Here is a 22,467-nt window from a genome sequence, read left to right on the forward strand (position 1 = left end):
TGTTCCCTACCCAACACAATAGTTTTCCTTCACAGAGAACAATCTACAGTGCAGTTGGCTATTTAGCAGACAAGCAAACACAACAAATGACAATGTACCTATAGCATTGTTCCCATCATATGCTATTTATTTTGTCAACCTAGGGAAACAACAACACAATTAAGTTTTGCTCTCTTCCTGTGTATAGCATTATAGTATACAATAAACCCCTTTGGAAGATAAATGAAATGATTCACGAGTGAAAATCTGCATTTATTAACAAAGTCCATTTAAGGTCACAGTTTCTGTTCTCCCAGCACCACGCCCATCACACCTGATCATTTGTAGATTGCGTTGCACTGCCCTGCCCGTACTAGCCTGCCCTCCTACTAGTCCAGGAAACCACCCAGCTGACCCCCCTCCGTCTACTCCATTGTTAAATCCAAAGGGAAACATCGAAACCTTCTTTACAGAAACTTTCAGGCTTCGTAGACTTTCGCAGAGGTTTATCTTTATTCACTGGCCTCTTACTCTGACTCATAACCAACTTTACAAACTATTTGAACTTGGACTACTCCCGAAGCCGAAGGAGTGCCCCTTGTTGAGAACAAGAAAAACTTTACTAGGAGCCATAGCAGGAATTCACGATTCCATTCCACCATTTTGAGGCGTTTTTTCAGGAAGTTTTCAGGTGGACTGCTTTTTGGTAAGTTTGTTTAATTAGCTACGTTAATTTAGTAATAACTATCAATGTTCATGAATACAATTTAATCTTTGGAGCCGTAAGAAATGTGACGGACACATTTGTTTGTCAACATCTCTCATCTTGCTAACTACTCAACTGGGCCACTTGTCTTGCTAACGACCGTACAACGCAGCTAGCTAAAGCTAGCACTAACTTCTTAGCTGCTAACTAGCTAGCTGTGGGATGGATAGCTAGTTCTAGCTACATAGCTAGCTAGTGATGTTGGACCAGCTATCTTTTATTTAAGTTATAATCCACGTTAATATGATTTCATTACAATCTGAAGGCATTTACAGCAAGATAGGTAGCTAGCTAGCCGCACTAGTTGTTTCAGAAGTAAGGAAGTGTATGAGTGACGACATTTGACTTTGAATTTTGTTGTTGACTGAATCAGGTGGTTGCACGTCGTCACACGGCCTGACCAAATCAACAGCGGAACAGCTAAACCAGTGGGAAAAATGTCTTATTCGTAGTAACCACACATTACGCCAACGTTGCCTTTTGGCCATCATATTTTAACGTTACACTTGTGAAATACAACGTGGCAACGGTAGTCTAACGTCCGACAGCTAACCACACTGCCCCATGCACGTTGGTAAAATTATTTAGTTTGTTGTTTGTTATTTGTTTGTAAACTTTTTTTTAAAGTATGTAGGTTACAGTAGCATTCGTTGTAGGTTGTGTATCATACGAGGGGGCAAATACGTCTTCTTGCGCGCTGCAATCCTTTAGCTATATATTAAATCTAAACCGGTGTGCCATCCGATTTATTCCATTCTAAAGGATTTGACCTGCCTTTTATCGAGCGAGTAATCTGATGTAGGCAATACGGCAGGGTCCAGGCAAACTAAACTAATATTAGGCCTTCACGCATTTCAGGGGTTTGGCTTGGGTTTCTGTTAAACAAACTACTGAACGTCTCACCTCTCCACAGCTGAGATTACCAACTTTTCAGTCTAGCCGCTTAGCTTGGGCCTCGGGGCCTGCTGATTATCCCTGCCTCTCTATGCTTGATGGCTAATCAATAAAGCTGCAGTCACTGCCTGAAAAGGAAAATCGAAATTTGGCCACAAAGTTACTGTGCTCCGCTTATGGTTGTCAATCATAGTGATGGAGAGAACCTTGTCTATACAGATCTGAATATTTATATAAAAATCTGTATTCTGGTCAGAGAAACATGGTTAAAAACTTTGGGTTGGTGCTTGGCCAAACTAATACTCAGAAGTTAAACTTTTAGTTAGCACATTGCATTGAAATTCCTCACTTGCATCATGCATTTCATAAATAAGTGTGTATAAATGCATGCACAATAGCTAAATAAAAGAATGAGCTGAGGTCCAAGCATCTATTTGTTTAATTGGACAAATCTGTCTTGTCCCCAGACTCTGTGTGAACATGACGACCATTAACACTGCCAACATCAACTTTAAATGGGACCCCAAGAGCCTGGAGATCCGTACTCTGGCAGTGGAGAGGCTGCTGGAGCCCCTGGTCACCCAGGTAACAAGCAGAGCCTCGACTATTTTGTATAGCGCTATATATTTAGTAACAGTCATCAGTGGATGAATATCACCAACATACGAGATGAGTGATCTGTAAGTGTCAGCGTCCTGAGCTTCCAAGTTCAGCTTTATTCTGGGAAAAAAAACAGTAAACACGTCTCTCTGCTAACTCCTGTGTTGTGCTGTAGGTCACAACCTTGGTGAATTCGAGCAACAAAGGCCCATCCAACAAGAAGAAAGGACGCTCCAAGAAGGCCCATGTCCTGGCTGCGTCGGTAGAGACGGCCACAATGAACTTTCTGGATAAAGGAGAGAAGATTGCCAAAGAGAGCCAGTTCCTGAAAGAAGAGCTGACCGCTGCTGTGGAGGATGTCCGTAAGCAAGGTCAGGCTACGTTCAGGCTTGTAGAGAGTGTGTGTGGGGGAGGGTTGCTTTTAAAATGTTAATGGTAATCATTTATTTTGATTTTTTTGACGCCAGTCAATGTCTTTACTCCAACCACAGCTGTCTGGGCAGTCCCCAACTTCACAATTGAAATTATTAGATGATGTGGGGCAGAGCTAGTCTAGACCTCTCCTAGTTAAAGGAAATGGCTTTTGGCTTCGATAAGTCGGCCTTGTTGTTTGTTCTCCAAGTCGAGACTTCAAGGATGTTTATATTTTGTAGATATCTCGTGTTATTTGTGTCTTGCATGCTTCCCAAGAGCCAGCAACTGCATCGTGCTTCCATGATGGAACACGTGGTGCTATAGTCGGTATAGGGCCGCCCAAAGGCATCTGGTGCTGTGCCTTACCAACCACAATCTTTTTAGTTGAGTTGTTAAATCTCATTACTCCTCACTGAGTCCTTTTCTCAGCGTTTTCCCCTGGGAGGAAAGTGAGAGAAGACAGGTTAATAGAGAGGTTTAACCCTGTCAAGTTGTTCTGCTCCTCATTTCTCAATGACTTGTTTTGCTATGAATTTTTTAAAAGCCTGTTGATCTTGATGCATGCCGAATGAGACTCTCTGCTTGGGAATGTCTTCTTTACCCATTTTATTCAAATAGCGTGCATGCGTCTACCTCCATTATTCCTGAGTTTGTTGCCCCGTAGGTAAACATGCAGGGATAGCAGTTCCACAGATTAGCTGATCTTTTTTTTTTTTTTTTGGGGGGGGGGGGGGGTGGTGAAGTGGATTTGCATGGAGTTCTGTCTGTCGGGTTGCTAATCTTAGGTATATTGCTTGCTTCTTCTTTGGCTAAAGTGAGAATTTCACACCTGTTTGCAAACAGCTTGTCGCTATTCTTTGCCCTTCTGCTTCGCCATCAATATGTTTCTATTTCCTGCTGTTGCCAAGGAAATTACAATGGAGACCATGACTCCTGTATGAAGCGTGGTAGTGGGAGGAGTACACACTGTGCAGATGTCATTAAAGATCTCTGACGTATTTAAATGGCGATATCCACCTGCCTGGTGAGATTCACATGACACGTACTCCATGTCAAATTGAATTTCATGCCTCCCACAGCTCTTAGCCTGGAATCTGCCATCAAATCACCATCAAATGAAATCTACATTTGTCCACACCTCTTAGCCTGGAATCTGCCATCAAATCACCATCAAATGAAATCTCCATTTGTCTTTTGACAGTAGCTCTTCTGCTCTACGCTCCCCCACCCCTCCCGTCCCCCGTCCCGCCCCCTCACCATGAGTCCTTCACCTCCTCTGCGCTCCTGATATCAGGGTGACATTTGCCACACAGATCGACCTGCAAGCTTGAGGAGCCTTGACTGGAGACTGGTTGTTATCACTTGCTGAAGTGATATCTCTGTCACTGTCTTGTGTCTTCAGTTCTTACCCTGACTCCCAGCCTCGCTGTCATCCCCCGCATGTGTTGGGGGTTCAGTTTAGGGGGAGGGGGGGGGGGGGGAGGGGGGGGGGTGTTGTAGGACGGGTGTGTCGGGAGAGGGCCAGCAGTGTTCTCAGTGCCCGGGAATGTCAGAAGCTGTGGTATGCTGTCATTGGGCAGGAATTCAGAGACTGTTGTTAGCTGGTGCCTCGGCCGGGCTGTCAGTTATGCCACGCTGCTCGGCCGAGCGTGCCCAGACTGATAATGCTGCCATTGAGTGGGGCTAAACCCTCCCTCGGATTCAAAAGGCATTTTCCAGCCAGCTGTGGCTTACCAGCTGTTTAAATGGGCAAGGAAGAAAGGCAGATATAATCGTTTTGGGAGGGCCATGGCTGCATACAACAGGCTGCATGTTAAAGAGTGTAAAAAAACAACAAAAAAACAACCAAAAACTGAGAATTCTCTCTCCCAGTTCTGTTTTCTCTCTTGAAAGGATTCGTCTTCTTCCTCAAGTCAACATCTCAGCCATGGTAGCTGTCAGAACATTACATTTATTCTGCAGTCATGCCTCTGATTGAAGCATCACGCACTAGACTATTTCTGTATTGTTGGCCAGGTTTTCTCTAAAGATTTCTCTCTCTGGCTCTCTCTCTCTCCTTCCCCCCTCCCACCCCCAGCACCAACCCCCTGGCCCCTCGTCCTTGCTCCCTCCATCATCCGGCTTCTTGTGGCTCATTGTGCGTTTTACATTTGAATCATTTCATCATGCGCTTGCCGAGCTGCAGGTGAGCGTGAGTCCAGCAGAGATGGATGAGACTTTATTAAAGGAGCTGTGATCTGTATCTGCCCCCCCCCCCCCCCCCAAGAAGGGCCTTATTGATCTGGCCCACCAGGGGGAAGACGACATGGTAGATCTGCAAGAGGTCTTATTCCCAGTAACTACTTTTCTCCCCCCGATGTGGGAGGTAAAGATAGTCAGAATGCCTCATGTTGTATGTATGGATTGAAATGGTGAGCGTGCTGCGTTTGATCAACACCCACCTATTGAACGTTCGCCATCGTCTGAATTTGCTCCCGGAACAGCGTCCACGGCTGCAGACGTGATTCTGAGTTGCAACTCAGGCTGGCTTTGCTCCTGCAGAGATGTTGGATGGCAAAAAAGGCTGAATGGTTGGGGGGTAAACCGCTTCTCAAAATTTTTCTAAACAAATGTGTAAAAGAATAAACCTTGGCCCTTGACCCCCCCCACCCCCCCTGCTCATTTCTAAGTTGATGCTAGGGATGAAATGTTTCACACATCCGACATCTGACATTTTCAATCTCTCCAAGACATTAGACCAACATCAAGTGTCGGTTACGGGAGGGCATTACTGACTTCACAGGCCTGCAGGGAATCTGAAGCCTTGTTTATAGGAGGAGCCAGGGCGTGGAGGTCTCGACCCAGCTCTTAAACTCAACTCAACTGTCCAGTGTGAAGATTACTTACTGGCCTTGTTTCCTGTTTGGAGTTGAAGTGTGGGTGATGGCTGTAGGCTGATGGCTTGTTAAGTGTAGCTTGTTGGCAGAAAGGCTAATTCACATGTTACACAAATAGCCTAGATAAGTTGGGTTGATTGTTAACAAAAACAGTGTGGATGTCTGGCGTCTACGCCGTAGTGTTAGGTCTGGAAACCTCATTTGTGTGCTCAGTCATCTGTGAAGGCCTATGTGGGACACAGTGTGGTGCTGGACAATCATACAGAGAGCCTTTGTCATGGATTTGACCTCCTTTTAAGGATGTGGGTGTGTGCGCGTCTGCCGTTTTGTGTGCGGATGAAGTGCGAAGAGAAATGAATGTGTCGCACACACTGACCAACCCTGCCCAGGCGAGGTAAATGCGTCAGACCGGCCCTCTTTCCTTACTCCTTTCAAATGAAGCCTTTCTAATGCAATTAACTTGTAGCTTGCATCCAGCCCTGGGAGCTCTCAGGCATTTGCTATCAGTTGTAGCAGTGAGCTCAAAGTAGCCCCGGCCAGAAGAGCAGGAATATGGAGATAAAGAAAAAGACACAATTTTCTCTCTCAATGCAGTTCTGAGTTCAGAGTCAGACAAATCAACTGCAGCCTGGCTAGCCTGTGCTTGCGTGCTGACACTTCCCACGAGAGCAGGGATGTCATTGGGAATTATTCATGGTGTTTTTAGATGGGAGGGTGGAAGGACACTGTCTATTTAGGCCTAAAGCCCCCCCCCCCTTTACATTCAGTGGAGAACCAGGGTACACCCAAACTGGAGAATCAGCAGGGAAGGAGGAAGGAGGAGTGGGTAATGGCAGGTTTGCTGCTGCCTCCTACACCAGGATCGTCTTGCAACCTGGTCTACACATGCCATACCCTATAGTCTGATTGAAATGGTACGCACTGCTGCACTCAGAGAGGCCCTGATTCCACTCCAGTTTCCCCTCATCAGGTCCGGCTGTAACTGCTGAGTACAACACCTGCTGCCACGTCTCTGCTCCGCTGGCTGGCTTTTTTCCGTGCCATTTGACTCATTTTTCCCAAGCAGGGATCATCCAGGCTAATTCTTGAACATGGGAAATTCTCCATGTCGAGTTCTCAGTTTGAATACTGGGGGTCGTTAAGTCTGCATTTGAGTCCAAAGGGAATCAATTACAAATAATGTGGTTCAGTGCATATCAAGGCACAGCTTGAAACGCATAACCCTGATGTTATGATGACCCAGCTCATTGCTAACTACCCGAGTCTCAGCATCCTCCACAATGATGATTATCATAACTCTGGCCTTTTAGCAGGTGATTGTTTTGTCTTGGAAGAACGGCGCCAATTCAAGCTGACGTGTCTCGTCTCTCTCTTCCCCCCCCCCCTCTCCCTCCCCTGCCAGGTGAGTCCATGAAGCAGGCGTCTGGGGAGTTTGCAGAGGATCCGTGCTCCTCGGTGAAGAGGGGCAACATGGTGCGTGCGGCCCGAGCCCTGCTCTCCGCTGTCACTCACCTGCTGGTCCTGGCCGACATGTCGGATGTCTACAAGCTGCTCCTGCAGCTCAAACTGGTGAGCCGGACATCTAGCTCAATTCTTTCATGAATGTCTTAGAGGCCGGTTTGAATTCTCAATCTCCTTAGAAATGGAAGGCACGGGTTTTGACGAGGCAGGTTGTGGGATTAAGGGAGGGGTTGTCACGGGCCTTGGGGCCCTCTGGATGGTTCTGGGGTCAAAATTCAAAATCACTTGCTCCTCGCTGTATTGATGTAAACATATGGTACTGTTTTCAGCCTCAGAATTTGTAAACTTGGAACACATTTTGTGTTAAAATGCCGAAGGTCAGAAGATCATTCTATAATCTTCTGACCTTCAGCATTCTAAAGATTATAGAATATTTCTTGGCCTGCCATTCAGTGTTGTTGCAGAATTTACTGATGGGAAACAAGAATGTTGTTTAGCTAGAAAGATTGAATGTAAGTACTAGTTCATGCTGTTGTTACTTTTTTTTCCCCTGTAGCTGTACCTAGGATATTACAGTTTTTGTTTCAGTCATTGTGAAAATGCAACCTAAACCAAGATCACCTTGTCATGTCCTGTTCAGGGTAGTTCTTATCCTTATCTTTGTGAGGATGTTGTGATGCAATCACACATTGAGAGACGGATGAGGTCATCAGCCCAACAAAGCTGACACAGAATGAGTCATTTCCTTAAACTGTTAGAAACCATCTGCAACAAGCAACAGGACAGACTTTGAATTTAAAATAACCAGAACTACTCCCAGCAAGTCAGTGTTTGCGGTTTGAAAACATCCACAAATATGTGTGGTATAGTCCCCGCCCTGCTATCCACATATTTTCAAGTGGTTTCAGTCCAGCTCTTAACAGGGAGCCATTTCACTTTTGCCACCATCGCATCTTATCACAGTGCCGTTTATAGTTGTCCACTTCATTATCTCAGCCGCCTGCCGTTCCCTGGCCCTCTGACAGGAACACGGATGCCACAGGGTACCTACAGTCGCTGGCTGACGTCCAGTTGCTTGAGAGAAGCTCGCGGCTAGCTCGGCCTCAGTTGAGTAGCTGTAGACTGTGGACCTTGCATTGCTAATCTTGTTGAATCTTTCATATCAACTCTCAGAGGTGTTTTGTGAATGGGTTATGAACCTACATAAGTGTTATTTCTTCCTTGTCCTTGTTTAGCTGAGGAGACCCCTCCCTCTCCTACTTAGCAGGAAAGGGAAAAGTATCGTCTGAGTGTTAGCTAGCTTAGCCAGTTAATATGGAGGTGAGGCACATCATCAGCTTCACCATCTAGGGAAAGAGAACCAAATCTTGGGTGCAACTTAACAAACGTGTGGGAAGTTAACTATCCCTGCATATTCTAAGAATCCACTTAAAACAAATAAAATGTAACAAAGTGTTTTTGAATACTGCTTCCTGTACTGGCGTTCTAGTCTTCGGTTCAAGTATAGGCAATCCATCCCTTGGCTAGAAACTTTTAAGGCTATTGAATTATTTACTGTGTGGGCCTACCCCGTTTGATGCATTGTTAAGCAGGAAACCATATGTGGTACTTGTGAATAAATCTACAGTTGTTGGGAGCTCAATGAAAGAACAAGCCATTTATTGTAAACGCACCACGGGAGTAGAGTTTTCACCAAGCGGTCAGACGGAAGAAAGTGTTTCGTTGTAAAGAATGAGGCTATTCTATTGTCTAGGTATGTTCTTACTGACTTATGGGTAAGATGGCTGAGCGGTTATGGAATCAGGCTATTAATCAGAAAGTTGCCGGTTCGATCCCCCACCAGGCAAATTACGTTGTGTCCTTGGGAAAGGCACTTCACCCTACTTGCCTCGGGGAGACTTCTGTACTTTTTGTAAGTTGCTCTGGATAAGTGTCTGGATGGAGTGTCTGCTAAATGACTAAATATCAATGTAATATTTCAACATTTGAATCCAGATCCTCATCCTGTTTGCCTGTTCCCGAGCCACCGCTAGCATGATCAGATGGAGATATGATCTCCTCAGTCCTCCGTCGCTCACTGTGGCATGTTTCAGCTGCCAGTGCTTCTGAATGTTGATGTGGGGTGGGGTGGGGGGGGGGGGGGGGGCTGTGTGACATTTTCTTTGCCTTACACAGGCAATTTTCTCTGGCTGTGAAGAATAGCTTGATCCCTGCCAACCTTCCGCCGAACACAATCTATTCCGTTCCTCCCCTTGTCCAGGTGGAGGAGAACCTCGTCAAGGTCCGCAATGCGGGAACCGAGCAGGACCTGGGGATCCAGTACAAGGCCCTGAAACCAGAGGTGGACAAACTCAACATCATGGCTGCCAAGAGACAGCAGGTACAGTGCAGTCTGCCTGGAGCGAGGGGACGGGTGGAGGAGGAGAGAGAGAGGAGGAGGAGGAGGAGGAGGACGACGAGGAGGAGCAGGGAGGGCGGGGGCAGTCATTTTGGAGGAGTTGGAAAATGTGAGAGAATTGTAAGCAAGCCTCCATTCGGATAGATGTTATCATGGGGCTTACTTGCCGTGCATCAGAGAGAATTGCACTTTACACCTACCGGAGGAGCGAGAGCGAGCGGGTGAGAGAGTGCCTCGTGCTCCTGGGAGAAGATTAGATGCATATGAGCATGAACAATCTCCTTATTACCAGCAGGGGGGCGGGGAGGGCGTGCACAGGCTGGATGCAGCATGGGTGACAAAACCCATTACCTTGAGATGAAAACTGGGCGTCTGGTTTTTCTGTATCATGTTAGCTGTAGTCAACAGTGGAGTGCATTTCATGATGAATTTTCCAGGTGACATAACTGAGTAATAGGATAAGGCCCTCTTCTCTGCCCAGATTAATGACATAAAATAAAAGGGACCAATGCTAATTATAAGGGATGTAAAGCAGGGTGAGTTCTACCCTTTACATTTTAGTCTAATGTTGGTTTTGGACATCACAATCCCCCTGTTAAGTCTTGAGTAGCAATAAGAATAAACTGGAGCCCTCTCTCCAGTATATCTGCATCATCAGCCTCGTGTTGCCCATTTATGCAGACAGACTTTTCAAGCCATTTGTCTGCTCTCACAGATGACTCCTGGCTCCAAGCCTTCCTATGAAAAGGCAATAAGAATGCAAGGCAGGGACCTGAAGGGCTATGCATTAAACTGCACAGGCTCTATTCTACTGGCCTGATTATGATTGTGTGCTGTATTACTGCAGGGGACAGAAATCTGGGTCATTCCGAGCAAGCTCTGTCACACTAAAGTGTTTTCACGAGGCCATAACATGACAGCCCTGACCAGGAAGTGTCATGCACCTCCTATTCATCCTCCCTGGGTTCCGTCTGCCTCCCCCTCCCTACAACTCCATCTCATTCTCTCATTTCTACACCCCCTTTTGTGGTGTCCCCCCTTTTTGTCATTCTGCCTTATTCCCTTTGTTCATTTAACCCTCTTGGTAACCCCTATTCCCCCCCCCCCCTGTCCGTCCGTCCTCTCACTCTCCCCTCCCTCGCCCCCATGTCAGGAGCTGAAGGACGTCCACCACAAGGACCAGATGGCTGCGGCCCGCGGCGTGCTGCAGAGGAACGTCCCCATGCTGTACACGGCCTCCCGCGCCTGCCTGCAGCACCCCGACGTGGCGGCCTACAAGGCCAACCGGGACCTCATCTACAAGCAGCTGCAGCATGCCGTGTCGGGCATCTCCAACGCCGCCCAGGCCACGGCCAGCGACGACGCTGCCCTCAACCACCCCGCGGGGGGAGGGGAGCTGGCCTATGCCCTCAACAACTTTGACGTGAGTGTGGAGGGCGTGGGGTTGTTTTGTGAGCGTAGCGGCTCTCGTTTGTCCATATCTGCTCGATCTGACTGCAGCGTGTTTTATACATTTGTTCCACACTCAGGCCTGACACATTAGTTATGATTTCATAAGACTTTAAAACCCAACACTAGAATAATTCCACTCCCAAGTTCCGTCTTGTTCAAATATTGACATACAGACCTTGTCATGAAGCCCAGTGCCTTGATCCATCTGTCTGATTGAATCAGGGCTTCAATGCTGCCTTTATCATCACTACTGCTCCATTTAAAGACCTGCGACTGTTTCCTACAGTTCTATCATGGTGAGAGGGAGTGATTACCGAGGTGTTGTTGCCATGGTGCCCCTAGAGGCAAGATGTGAGCATACGCATGATATCCTGTCTCGGGGGCATTGCTGTGAACCAATGTTTGTTCAAGATTGACGTGTGAGACTAGGAGTACTCTAGCCCCAAAAGAAAATATGGTGTCAGTTTTTAGCCTCTGTGTCTCTCCCTCCCTCTCCATCCCCTTCCAACCCACCAGGCACTATTACTTTTGAAAATATGTTTCTAAATCTGAAAAGCCGTTGACATGTTATCTGCCGTTTGATTGAACACGATCCAAGATGCCCTGTAATCCAGGATTGAATCAGATTAATTCCTTTGGGCACAAGAAGCAGATGCTGTGCACATAGTCCGATAGATAGGATCTCAGGTTTGGATTGCAAATCCCAGATTGTTCTTTTTACTGCTGTGACCCAGAGAAGGCTTGCCCTCATTGTAAACCCATAGATGACCTGGCATGGTCTTTTAGAAAACCGAGCGTTTGGAACTGAGGAGGTCCAGCCAGTGAAGAACATGGACCCGATTTACAGGTTCCCGTCTTGCAGTCTGGAAAACATGGATCAAGACATAGATCTTTTTGTTGTTGTTTAGTTTTTTTACATCATTGATCTTCACAATCATTACTTAATTATGAGAGAAGACCTGGAGAGATTAACCAGATTCCACTTAATCTTTAACAACCCTAATTAGCACTCTCCAATTAGTCCTTGGTGGTCTTTGTAAGATCCGTGTGCATGGACACGACGTATGGGACCTTTACATTCCAGCTAATGGTCTTTTTAATTGGGAACAAAATAAAGTACATGGGTGATGTGTAGAAGCACGCTGGGGTAATGACTTGGGTTTGCAGCTGCACGTGCACCTTCCAGACAGAGCTAGATCATGTTAAGAGCTCTCTTCTACTGTAGAAAGCTGTTGCGGTGTTGTTTGAGTAAGGCGAGAAGTCATATTTTTTTCTTTCTAGCTACACAGTGTAATTGCTTCTATCTGTGTCTCTAATGAAGGATCTGGCTCTCCAGTGTTGGCAGCACTGCCTCCCTCGCTCAAAAGCCTACTTGAACTTAAGTGCAGGCCCAATTCATTTAGCATGCTTCATATTATTGTGCTAATTCCGTTTTTAGTTTAGTGTCCCACTCATGTTCCTCCTCCTGTCTCTCTGTGCTCTCCGGATTGGAGCCAGAGGAGGAACAGCCCAGAGGGACTGAGGGAAAGTTCAGTCAGATAGTGAGAACACACATCTGTCGTGTCAGAGAGGTTCGTCAATGGCGTTCTCATCGCCGCCCGGGAATCCATTACAGGTTTTTTAGGATGAGGGAACGCTGAATAAACGAGTTAGTCACGGCCGCTGTAGGTGCGGCTGGTTCGGAGTCCCCACGTCATCAACCATCACTCCCATCGGTCGTTCCCCACACAATTATCCTGATGAATCGGGGACAAAGAACTTCTCTTTTAGCCGTTTATCACTGTCCTTCGATGCCGGCCGTGTTCGCTCCATCGATGAAGTAATCAGCGTCTCTTTTTCCCTGCGTTTCAAACTGTACACCTTCGGGCCATCACTCAAGCCCCAGCAGCCCCCTGGGCCCCCGCTGGAAGACCACTTACACAGGAACAGAGCACGCTGGGTCTCTTAGCTCAAGTGGCGAGGCTGGTGGAAAGCAATGTCGTCATATTAGCACTTGTTTAGTGGGCTGGGGGAGCTCTGGAGCTCGGTGTTTGGGAACAATCTCTTCATTTGAATAAGCCGTTTGGCTTGCTCATCCGGTTGCTCGTCCACCTGCCTCTGCACGCGTATGCATGTTGTTTCGTCGCAAAGAGGAAGCTTTTTCCCTTTTGGGTGCCAGAGGGATGCAGCATGGCCCCACACTTTGCTGTCAGTATGACAGCTGTCCTGCATATTCAGGAACAGTCATGAATGGTTCACCGTTTCAGGGTCGGCCTTTATGTCCGTCTCCTCTCCTTCCATCTCTCTGCTCATGTTTTCATGTCTTTTTTTTTTTTTTTTTTTCCTGTCGTGCTGCATTGCATCTAAAGAAAATTGAAAGGCCATGCTACGATGTCACATTGGACGTCTATTTGTAGCCACTGCATTCGGAGCCGTTTCTGTGTTTGTCAGAGCAGTGGAAGTTAATCTTGGCAGTAAAGACGGGCGTGCTCCTCAGACTGTAGGACGTTACGGCACACAGGGTCCTGAACCCGTCCTCTGATTGATCGCCGCTCGCTCCGTCTGAGTGCCGAGACACCGCGGAGCTTTAGTCAGCCTCTGCCGGCTTTGGAGAGAGCGAGGATTCATCGAAACGCAGAGGCGTGTCTCTCCAGCCAGCCAGATGGCACGTGGAGGGAGAGAGAGAGGGAGTCGGAGGGAGGCAGGCAGGCATTGGATGAGGGAACAGGAAGGACGTATGAGAGATTGATCAGGATCATCACACAGCGCCTTCAATCTGACGTTGCAATCGTTTCCAGGTGACCACAAAGACAAGTTTTCTTTTTTGGGGGGGCTGAACCACGCGTTCCTTTCAAATGTTTTCACATTTCTTCTAGACCAGTTCCTTCCCGCTGCTTGATTAAAAGCGCGAGGCAACTCTAAGGAGTGAGTCACCCACACACACACACAGAGAGGCCTGTTGCCATGGCACTATGACACGCAAGCGGAGGAGGTCAGACGAGACAGAACTGTAGGTGGTGGGAGGTGTGTGTGTGTGTGTGTGGGGAGGGGGGGGGGTGTAGGTGGATGATGGCTGTGGTTGTGCTATGGTCTTAATCAACTCAGAATGCTAGGGACAACATTTTTGAATATCTTAGAGCAGATATAGCATCTCAGAATGATTCTTTTTGAAGGTGAAGATTGCTCGAGTATTTCTCTTTCCGCTCTGAGCATTATCACGATGCTGTACCTGCCTACAACACTGCACCCGCATGTCAACAAGCCCCCTGTCCCCACACACACACATATACCTTGAAGCTGCTCTGCCCCCTTGAAGTCTGACACAAACACGTTTTCTATCATATCTGCCGGATGAGAGAAGGAGAGTATGCTTCTGTGGCCCGTGGTTTAGGAGCTCTCAGGAGCTCTCATGACAGGTGATTGGCTGCCGAGTAGAAACTAATGCCTCCACAACGCTGCATTATCTATTCATAGACTCATCTGCGGCCTGAAATGAGTCTCGTCCGTGCGTGCAGTACCCACAGACCACTGCTTTCATCTTTCATTCATTTGCTGTGAGTTCATCTTACCCAGAGAATGAAAATGGACACGCGTCCACAATACGGATAAATGCCTCCTTCCGTAACCCTGTGTTACACGTACGCAAATTGTAGGCCTAAGAGTTTCCTTTCAGTTTCCTTTTTCTGCCCCTCCATGTTTTAAACGTCCCTTTCAGAACAACATCACAGGCTAACTAATGGCAGGCCCGGATAGACACAAGCCATTTCTCCCTTCAGGGATGTAAAAATCCATCTCATTTCCAGGCTTCTCCATCATTGATTGTGCCCGGGAGATGAAGGTTGGATCCACAGCTTTGTTGTTTTGTCAAATCCATTTCAGCTTGTTACCAGTCTGGCTTTCCACCACAACATGTTCCTGAGCCTGAAACTACAACCTTTTTCTATCGTGTGCACGGCCTCGCCGGCTTGGAAAATAAAGACAGTTTAGCCGTCAAGCCTACTCCCCATGGGTTTAACAGGCGGCCTGTCATAGTCTTGTCAAATCACCTCCTCCTCTCCTGCCAGACGTCTCGGCTGAAAGAAAGGAGGAGCGGGAGAAGCAAATAGAGAGGGAGAGGGAAAGAGACCTGTAGAAGGAGTGGGAGATGAGAGAGAGAGAAAGCGAGAGAAGGGGGGTGTGCTAGGATTTGGCCTGTGTCTCAATCTGCTGTCTAACCCTCCCCTCATCTTCTCTCCCCCGCCTCCTCCCCTTTCAGAAACAAATCATCGTGGACCCCCTGGCGTTCAGCGAGGAGCGGTTCCGCCCGTCTCTGGAGGAGCGCCTGGAGAGCATCATCAGCGGCGCCGCCCTCATGGCCGACTCGTCCTGCACGCGCGACGACCGCCGCGAGCGCATCGTAGCCGAGTGCAACTCTGTCCGCCAGGCACTGCAGGACCTGCTGTCAGAGTACATGGGCAATGTAAGACTCTTTCATCACTCCCTTTCTCTCCCCTCCACCTCTCTTCTTTTTTTCTTTGCTTTTTTTAAACCTCTCTTGCGAGTGCCTCATTACCCACACTATTCCATTTTTTTCCCCCCTAACTTCCCCCTTTTCTCCTCCACCCACACACACACACACACACACACACACACACACACACACACACACACTCAGCTCCCCCTCTCCATATGGGGTAATGGGGGTGCCTCATCTCTCACAGCCTTTCCTCTCTCCTCCCCGTTCTTTATGCTCCGCAGGGGGTTAGGAGGCTTGCGCGCCTCACCCTGCCTTCACGTCTCTCCCTGTGTCTCCCTATCCTTTCCCCCCCCTCTCCCCTTTATGCAGTGTTATACCTCAGTGCCATCCCATCCCTTGTGTCCTCCCCCCCCCCCCCCCACCAAACACACACACGCGCACACACACACTCACCATGCCCACTCTTCTGCCACAGCTTGTGATGTCAACAGAGTAGCCACCTGCTGCCTGTGGTGAGACTGTCCTGTGGCGAGGGTGAAGCTTTATTTCCCCAATTGTATACACATCACACACCACTGTCCCTTCTGACATGCGTACATGTGCGCGCACAAACACACACACACACACACACACCTTTTCTCAAGCCGATCCCCATGGCTTCAGAGTTAGCAGGGGCATCCTTTATTTCACGCACAGATTTGTAGTTGCATTTATCAAGCAATTAAAGAACATGACTTTGTTAGCATCCCTATAATTGGCCGCAGAAAAATCTATTAATCACTAAACGGGCACCATTATTCTAAAAAAATATATACAAGTGTAGAGTGTTCTGTACAATCAATCTCCATTATGTTACCATGGTTGTAGCAAGGAAAAGAAGCACATTGTTTCCTGTAAATGTGCTTTGTGGAGATATTTTGAACTGGCTAAGACCCAAGCCCTTGTGGAGCTGGGAATAATAGCTCTCAGTTAAGGAAGGAGGACGAGGCAAAATCCCCAGGGCTTAAGGATTGGGCGTTGAAGTACGGGTGAGAATTTGATTCTGTGTAAAATTGGAACATCCACAAGCTCCACAGTTTGCTGCTGGTCCCAAGTGTGTTTCTAATGAAGTTCAGGTTTATATGCTTTATTGGGTCACAAAGAATTGTCAGTGTATTTAATTACGAGAGTGGTCATATGTGACAGTGATGTATACATGACTCACAAGTCTTTGTGAGTCAGGTTTGCAAGCAAAAGTTGACTGCAGGGAAAGTGCTTGTTCAGTTCTTTTACCTGATCAGAATTGATTTGTTTTCTACCGGCTCAAGTGCACATGTAATCACTGTAGAAATCCCAGCTAATCCTTTTAAATAAGCCGTTGGAATCATTTAAGCTGTCAGAGGGCGTGAAAGGCAATGTATCCAGTACCTCTCTGGGTATTTCCATAATGAGAAGTTAGAATGTCTGCCTGCCACCGTCTCCCCCAGGGAGGCTTGCCAGTAAAGCACAGCCTGTTGTCAGAGGCAGGGGCTGGTGTACATGGACGAGCAGTGTACCTTGGCACCGTCAGTGTCCTGATACGGGAGAGGCTCTCTCGCTCGCTCTCTCCCTCTCTCTCGCTCTCTCGCTCGCTCGCTCTCTTTCTGCCTGCTTTTCTCTTTCTGTGCGTGCCGCACTGTCTACATGCTCTCTCCCGCTTTTTGTCTCTCTGTCTGCCTCTCGTTCTCTGCCTGTCTGTCGCCCTCACACTGTTCCATCTCTCTCCTCTCCTCTCCTCTCCTCTCCTCTCCTCTCCTCTCCTCTCCTCTCCTCTCCTCTCCTCTCCTCTCCTCTCCTCTCCTCTCCTCTCCTCTCCTCCCATCTGTCTCTCTGTTCCGTCTGCCTTTGTGTCCTCCCTGTCATGTCTGTGTCTGTATTCGTCTGTGTAATTATGCTTACCTCCAGTCTCTCCTCGCTTCATTTCTCAATCGCTTTCTCTCTCCTCTCTTACTCTCTGTCTGTCTGTCTGTCTGTGACATCTGTGTTTTAACCACCCCTCCATCCTCCTCCCTCTCATTTTAACTCTGGAATTGCTTTGTTCGTTTGATGCCAGACAATGAGAGCGCCAGCCAGCCAGAGAAATTTTATCGCTGCGGCAAAGCCTTATTTCTTACCATCACTGCACTTAAAACTTATTTCCCCCTCCCCTTTACGCTTTCCCTCAGCTGCCTCGTCCTCCTTATGTGGGGTTTCAACATCCTGAACTTGTAGAGCCCCCCCCGGCCCGGCACGTGACGTGTCACAAATGGTGCTGGGTGGCTCCAAACGCCAGCGGCATCATGCCTACGTCTCGGACACGCATGGTAGCTTCTGCGCTCATGTCACGTCAACCCCCCCCCCCCCCCCCCCTAGCCCCACCCCTCATCTCCAAATGCAAAAGGCAACTATCTCATCCCCGGGTTTTGCCAGGTTGGTTTCCATGGTTGCTGCTGGGGACTGTTTAGCGCCTGGCGTGGCTCCAGAGCGCTGGCTCCGGTTGCCAAGCTCACTGTCATCATCCCGCATCCCAGTGCCACTGTCATGGAAGTGCCATTCAAGAGATGCATGGTGCTGTGCCGTGAGAGAAGACCGCCTCATTCAAGCCCCCCCAAGTACCTTCTGCTTCGATGAAGGCAGATGGATGGGTCACTTTCCAACGACTGGAAGGTGCTTCTCTTTGGGGAGGCATCTGGAAATGGAACACGCGCCGCCTCCATTTGAAAAAAGTGTTGGAAAAGCGTATCGCATATTGACCATTTGAAACCCCCCATATGTAACCATCACATAGTTTATTATCTGTCTGAAATGATTCATCACCCAGGAGACGTGTGGAACACGGCCTGGCAGGCACTATGGAGTGACCTGGGCACAGAGGCACTGCTCCTCTGTTGTGACTGGATGAGTGATATGAAGACTTCTGTCTGTCAGGCCCTCCCATCTCAGTCCAGCCCTGGCTCTAACCCAGACGTCCTGGTTCGCCCTCACAGTGCACCCACAGTGCTGCCAGTTCATTTTAAGGTCCGAGTCATCCAAGCATTGACTCTGGGCCGCATCAGATCGCGTTTTCTACTTGACTTGGCCCCCCGCACCGGGCCTGTGTAGCTCGTCAGGCAAACGCAGGATTTGTGACGGACGCGCGGGCCCGTCACCACGGCGACGGTGAGCGGACATGACAGGGGTTTGGCTGCTCAGCCGATCAGATGAAGGAAACGGACGCAGGACATTATCTGTGTGTGTTTGCCGCTCGCCGCCGGCGCCACCGTTGCCTTAGTATCCAAACAGATATGTGTGTGTGTGTCTTCATGGTGTGCAGAGGGCTGGTCTGCTTTCACATGATGACTTTAACCGGCGGTCAACTGTCTTTTGAAGTGCTCCTCAGATACTGATGCCTGACAGGCGAAACACACTCCATGCCACCCCTAACCCGCAGCTGAAGTAGTGTTAGTATCACAGCTCACCCTGGCCTCCTGCTAATGTAGCGTTAGTATCACAGCTCATTCAGCCTCGATATCCTGTCAGGTCTGTGTATGAGAAAACAAAACAAAAAAAAAAACGCTGTTGGGCTACATCTGTTGCCACGCGTTGATCCCTGTTATCCAGGTTTACGCTCAGTTTGGGGGTTGATGGGAAGTGTTGATTGGAGGGGAGAAATGACTTAATTCCAGCCCAGACTTGCTGGAGAGACATGTTGCCATTCCAGCATATGGGACTCTAGTCACAGCTGAGGATGTTGGACTGATTCCTAAACTCATTCTTTTCTTAACCAGCTTTTCCCCTTCTGCTTCCCACTTTCTTTTCTCCATTTCTATGTATTCCTTTCATCCCGGCTAAACCAATGCCATTCCACCATTCCTTGGAGAATCACAGGTGGCCCTTAAGTTCGGCTTTGTCCAAACGCAGTCATTTCAGTTTTCCTACGAAAGACATTTGCTTTGTGAGAATGCTTTCCCTCCCCAGTGTCCCTCCCGGCTACAGGTCACGGACAGTGCAGGTGTGGGTCAACAACAATCCCGACCGACTTTGGTCTGGGTCTGTTTGTTGTGTGCTTCACCAGAGGTAGGAATCTCGGCTGCGTCCTGCCCAGGAGCCTCCCCTTCCTCAGTGTGACCGGAGACAGCAGCTCCAACACGGAACCTAACTGCTGCCAGGAAGAGACTTTAACCTCCTCCGATCCCAGCCCTTTACCGCACGCTCCGAGGTTAACGTCCACCGGGCGCTAGATGAATGGGACTAGTTTGTCTATGTGGCAGCAGCGCTGATTGTCTTATCTGTTCTCTCGGTGGCTGGACTGCAGAGCTTCACTGAGGACTGGTGACGGCAGCTGCCACCGCTCTCCTGGGGGCTGCTGAGTGGTGGCAGTGCCTATTTCTTTTGACGTGACATTTTAGTTTAATTGTGTGGTTATGACTGTACTGTGCCTGGTTTGGCTAACACCTGACTAACACATTTGTCTATAGCTGCGTAGGCATGTAATAATGTTATCTGTGGAGGAGGTCGTTTTCTTCCTGAATAAGTATAGGCTAGATCCTTAAGCTCTTAGGGATTGGTGCTGTTGAGTTTTAAGACGGTAATCAAATAAGACTTAACACAGTCCTCTCAGCCGGTGTCAAGGGTGGGCATTCAGCCGCAACACTGTTGCAGAAAGCGTGACCTTAATTATTCTGCGTTGCCGTGACAGCTTCGCATGGCACAGGCATGTTGAGGCGGACCACCTCTGCCACATTAGATTAATAATGCAGTTCAGATCACCCCTGTCTGCGGGATGTGTGTGCACAGTGACGCGCTGACGCTGAGAGACTCAGACGTTTTCAACCACTGACATTTAAATGCCTTCAACTAAAAATCATACATGAGCCTTGAGATCTGGTTTGAGCGAGCGCATCTGCTCAGTGTAACTCTCTCCCAACTTGATGAAGACAGGGACTGAGTGTCCCTTAGCTCCTCCCTCTCTTCCTCAGCTTTGGCATCTGTTCACAAGCCTCTCTCTCTCTCTCTCTCCTTCATGTCTCCAAGTCAGCCATCTCCCACACTGCTCTCTCCTTCTTTACTAGCTGCTTTGACAGCTCTCTCTCTCTCTCTCTCACTCACTCACTCACTCACTCACTCACTCACTCACTCACTCACTCACACACACCATCTCCGCGCTCCCTCTCTAGCCCTGTCTCTATTTTTCTTCTCCAGGGTCCCTCGCTCTCCTCTCTGTTTTGCCTTGGGCGTCTGCAGTGACTGACGCACACGTCTCGTTTCAAGCCTGATTCTCCCTGCACACGTAATCATTTCTCACCGGAAGCACATTTTTATATTGTGTGTGTGTGTGTGTATACACACAATACGTGTGTGTGTGTATACACATAATACGTGTGTGTATGTGTATCAATCTCTCTTCCTACCTGGAAGTATCATCTGGTTACATCCCTTGCTATAATCCAAGACTGAGGTACTAGATTTCTATTGTAACTGACAGGTGTCCCTTCCACACAGCCAATCCAGTAACACAGATGGGTGTCTGATTCAGTTGACTTCGGCCATTTGACAAAAGCTGAATTGGATCACCTACTTCCAAGGGGGAGATTATTTCAAAGGTCATATCATGGTCATGGAAAAAAAAATATATAGTATATTATTTTCAAAATTAAATTCCATCGTCCCTCCCCCCCGATTTTGTTCAGTGGTAGTAGTTTCAAAGGAGACAACGTGAAACAAAAGTGAAAACGGTTCAATTTGTCTAGTTGTAATCTCATCTGTATGCATGATTAAAACAAATTACACCACACACAATGTATCAAGGAAAAGATTGAATGTCCCCCTGGCTCTCTGTGTATTTACAGCCCCCTATAAAACACGGCGCTGTCACTAACGGAGCTGTCACACGGCTTTTCCCAGACCTGCTCCTTGATCTCTTGCTGTTGAAGTCTTGCCTTTTTGATTGGCTCTGGTGGCAGGTAGATGAGCTACGGCCACCTCTGCCGCTGTAATTATACAGGAAAGGAATGTTTCGTCTGCCGAACTTGGGTCATTAATAACAGCAGCGCCTGTCTGGGCTCCTCCGCCGTCTCCACCCCCGGCCTACTAAAGAGGAGCAAACGGATACAATATAGATGGCGGGGGACTTTGGTGTGTTTGATTAGCTGCGTCGTGTTTGTCTCCGGTGAGTTCTGTGAGTTCCTCGCGTGTTGCGGTTCACATGTATGCCTCTGCGCATCAATATTTGAAGGTGACGTGTTCCATGGTATTTGTCTCTTTTGGCGTGGCATAGTGTGAGGCACAAATATGTCATGTCACACAGGCCTGGCTTCTATGCTGATTAATGGAGTATGCAACTTGCCCTGCAGCCAAACAGACTTTGTGTTTGTCCTGGCGCCCAAGGTTTTTTTTTCTTCTTTCTTTTCTTGAACTTCCCTTGTGTGCATGCAGGAGCAGATGTGGTGTGGGAGCTCAGCTTTCTCATTAGTCCACCCCCTCTCCTCCCCTCTGAATTTATCTTGTTGTCTTTCTCCAACTTTATCTCGGAGGGCAAGTTCGAGACTGGAGTTCATTTCATGTCAACTAGCTTTACTAAAATAGAATCCACAAATGGTATAACAAACAAATAACTAAATATATATTTGCAAGAAACTGATCGACCTGATGATACCAGTGATGGTATCCTCAACTGAGGGGGGCACCGCAGGGACACCCTCATTCCAAACGAACAAACTAACCCAGAGAGGTCGGGGGGGGGGGGGGGTTATTTATCGAACGGATGACAAACTTTCACACTCTGTCAGTACTGCTTCCTGTGTGGCATTTGGGAGCTCTTGGTAGTTATTGTCTCTGGGTCTGACCTTATTGAAATTTACTGAGTGGCTGATGATATGCGTGGTTGGAAAGGGTCGCCGCGCAGCACTGCTGAGATTTATGGGCTGTCGCTCTGCTGCGCCCCCGTCTTGGGGAGCAGGACTGCTGCCAGGCAGAGAGGAGGAATGCTCCCAGCTAAAGAGCGGGGAACAGGGAAGAGATCCCAGCCATTTGTTTTGTTGACGTACGAGACGGTGTCTTCCGTACCGCAGGTGTCTGAATGGTGTTGCCGCGCCGGTCCTGAAGCTAGCGTTCTCTGAGTGACTGGCATTTCCTATTAGGGCCCATTGAACCCTTTTGATATATGAAAGCGTGTTTAAAAATGTAATTTCCCATTCACTTGAAGGATATTTTGGGT

General features: G+C 48.1%; 1 protein-coding gene across 1 annotated transcript in view; it reads left to right on the forward strand.

Annotated features, from left to right (window-relative positions):
* Positions 1-370: 370 nt before the first annotated feature.
* Positions 371-22,467, forward strand: part of ctnna1 (catenin (cadherin-associated protein), alpha 1) — a 78,094-nt gene continuing 55,997 nt past the window's right edge. Inside the window, exons 1-7 of the mRNA XM_084695377.1 lie at positions 371-685; positions 2,107-2,224; positions 2,415-2,610; positions 6,932-7,098; positions 9,251-9,370; positions 10,542-10,811; positions 15,075-15,278. Coding sequence (XP_084551503.1) covers positions 2,120-2,224; positions 2,415-2,610; positions 6,932-7,098; positions 9,251-9,370; positions 10,542-10,811; positions 15,075-15,278 — 1,062 coding nt within the window. The 5' untranslated portion in view covers positions 371-685; positions 2,107-2,119. The remainder of the gene's footprint in view (positions 686-2,106; positions 2,225-2,414; positions 2,611-6,931; positions 7,099-9,250; positions 9,371-10,541; positions 10,812-15,074; positions 15,279-22,467) is intronic.

The sequence above is a fragment of the Hypomesus nipponensis genome, chromosome 1 (genome assembly GCF_054491055.1).
Source record: "Hypomesus nipponensis isolate SF chromosome 1, ASM5449105v1, whole genome shotgun sequence".
In the NCBI taxonomy this organism is placed as follows: Eukaryota; Metazoa; Chordata; class Actinopteri; order Osmeriformes; family Osmeridae; genus Hypomesus; species Hypomesus nipponensis.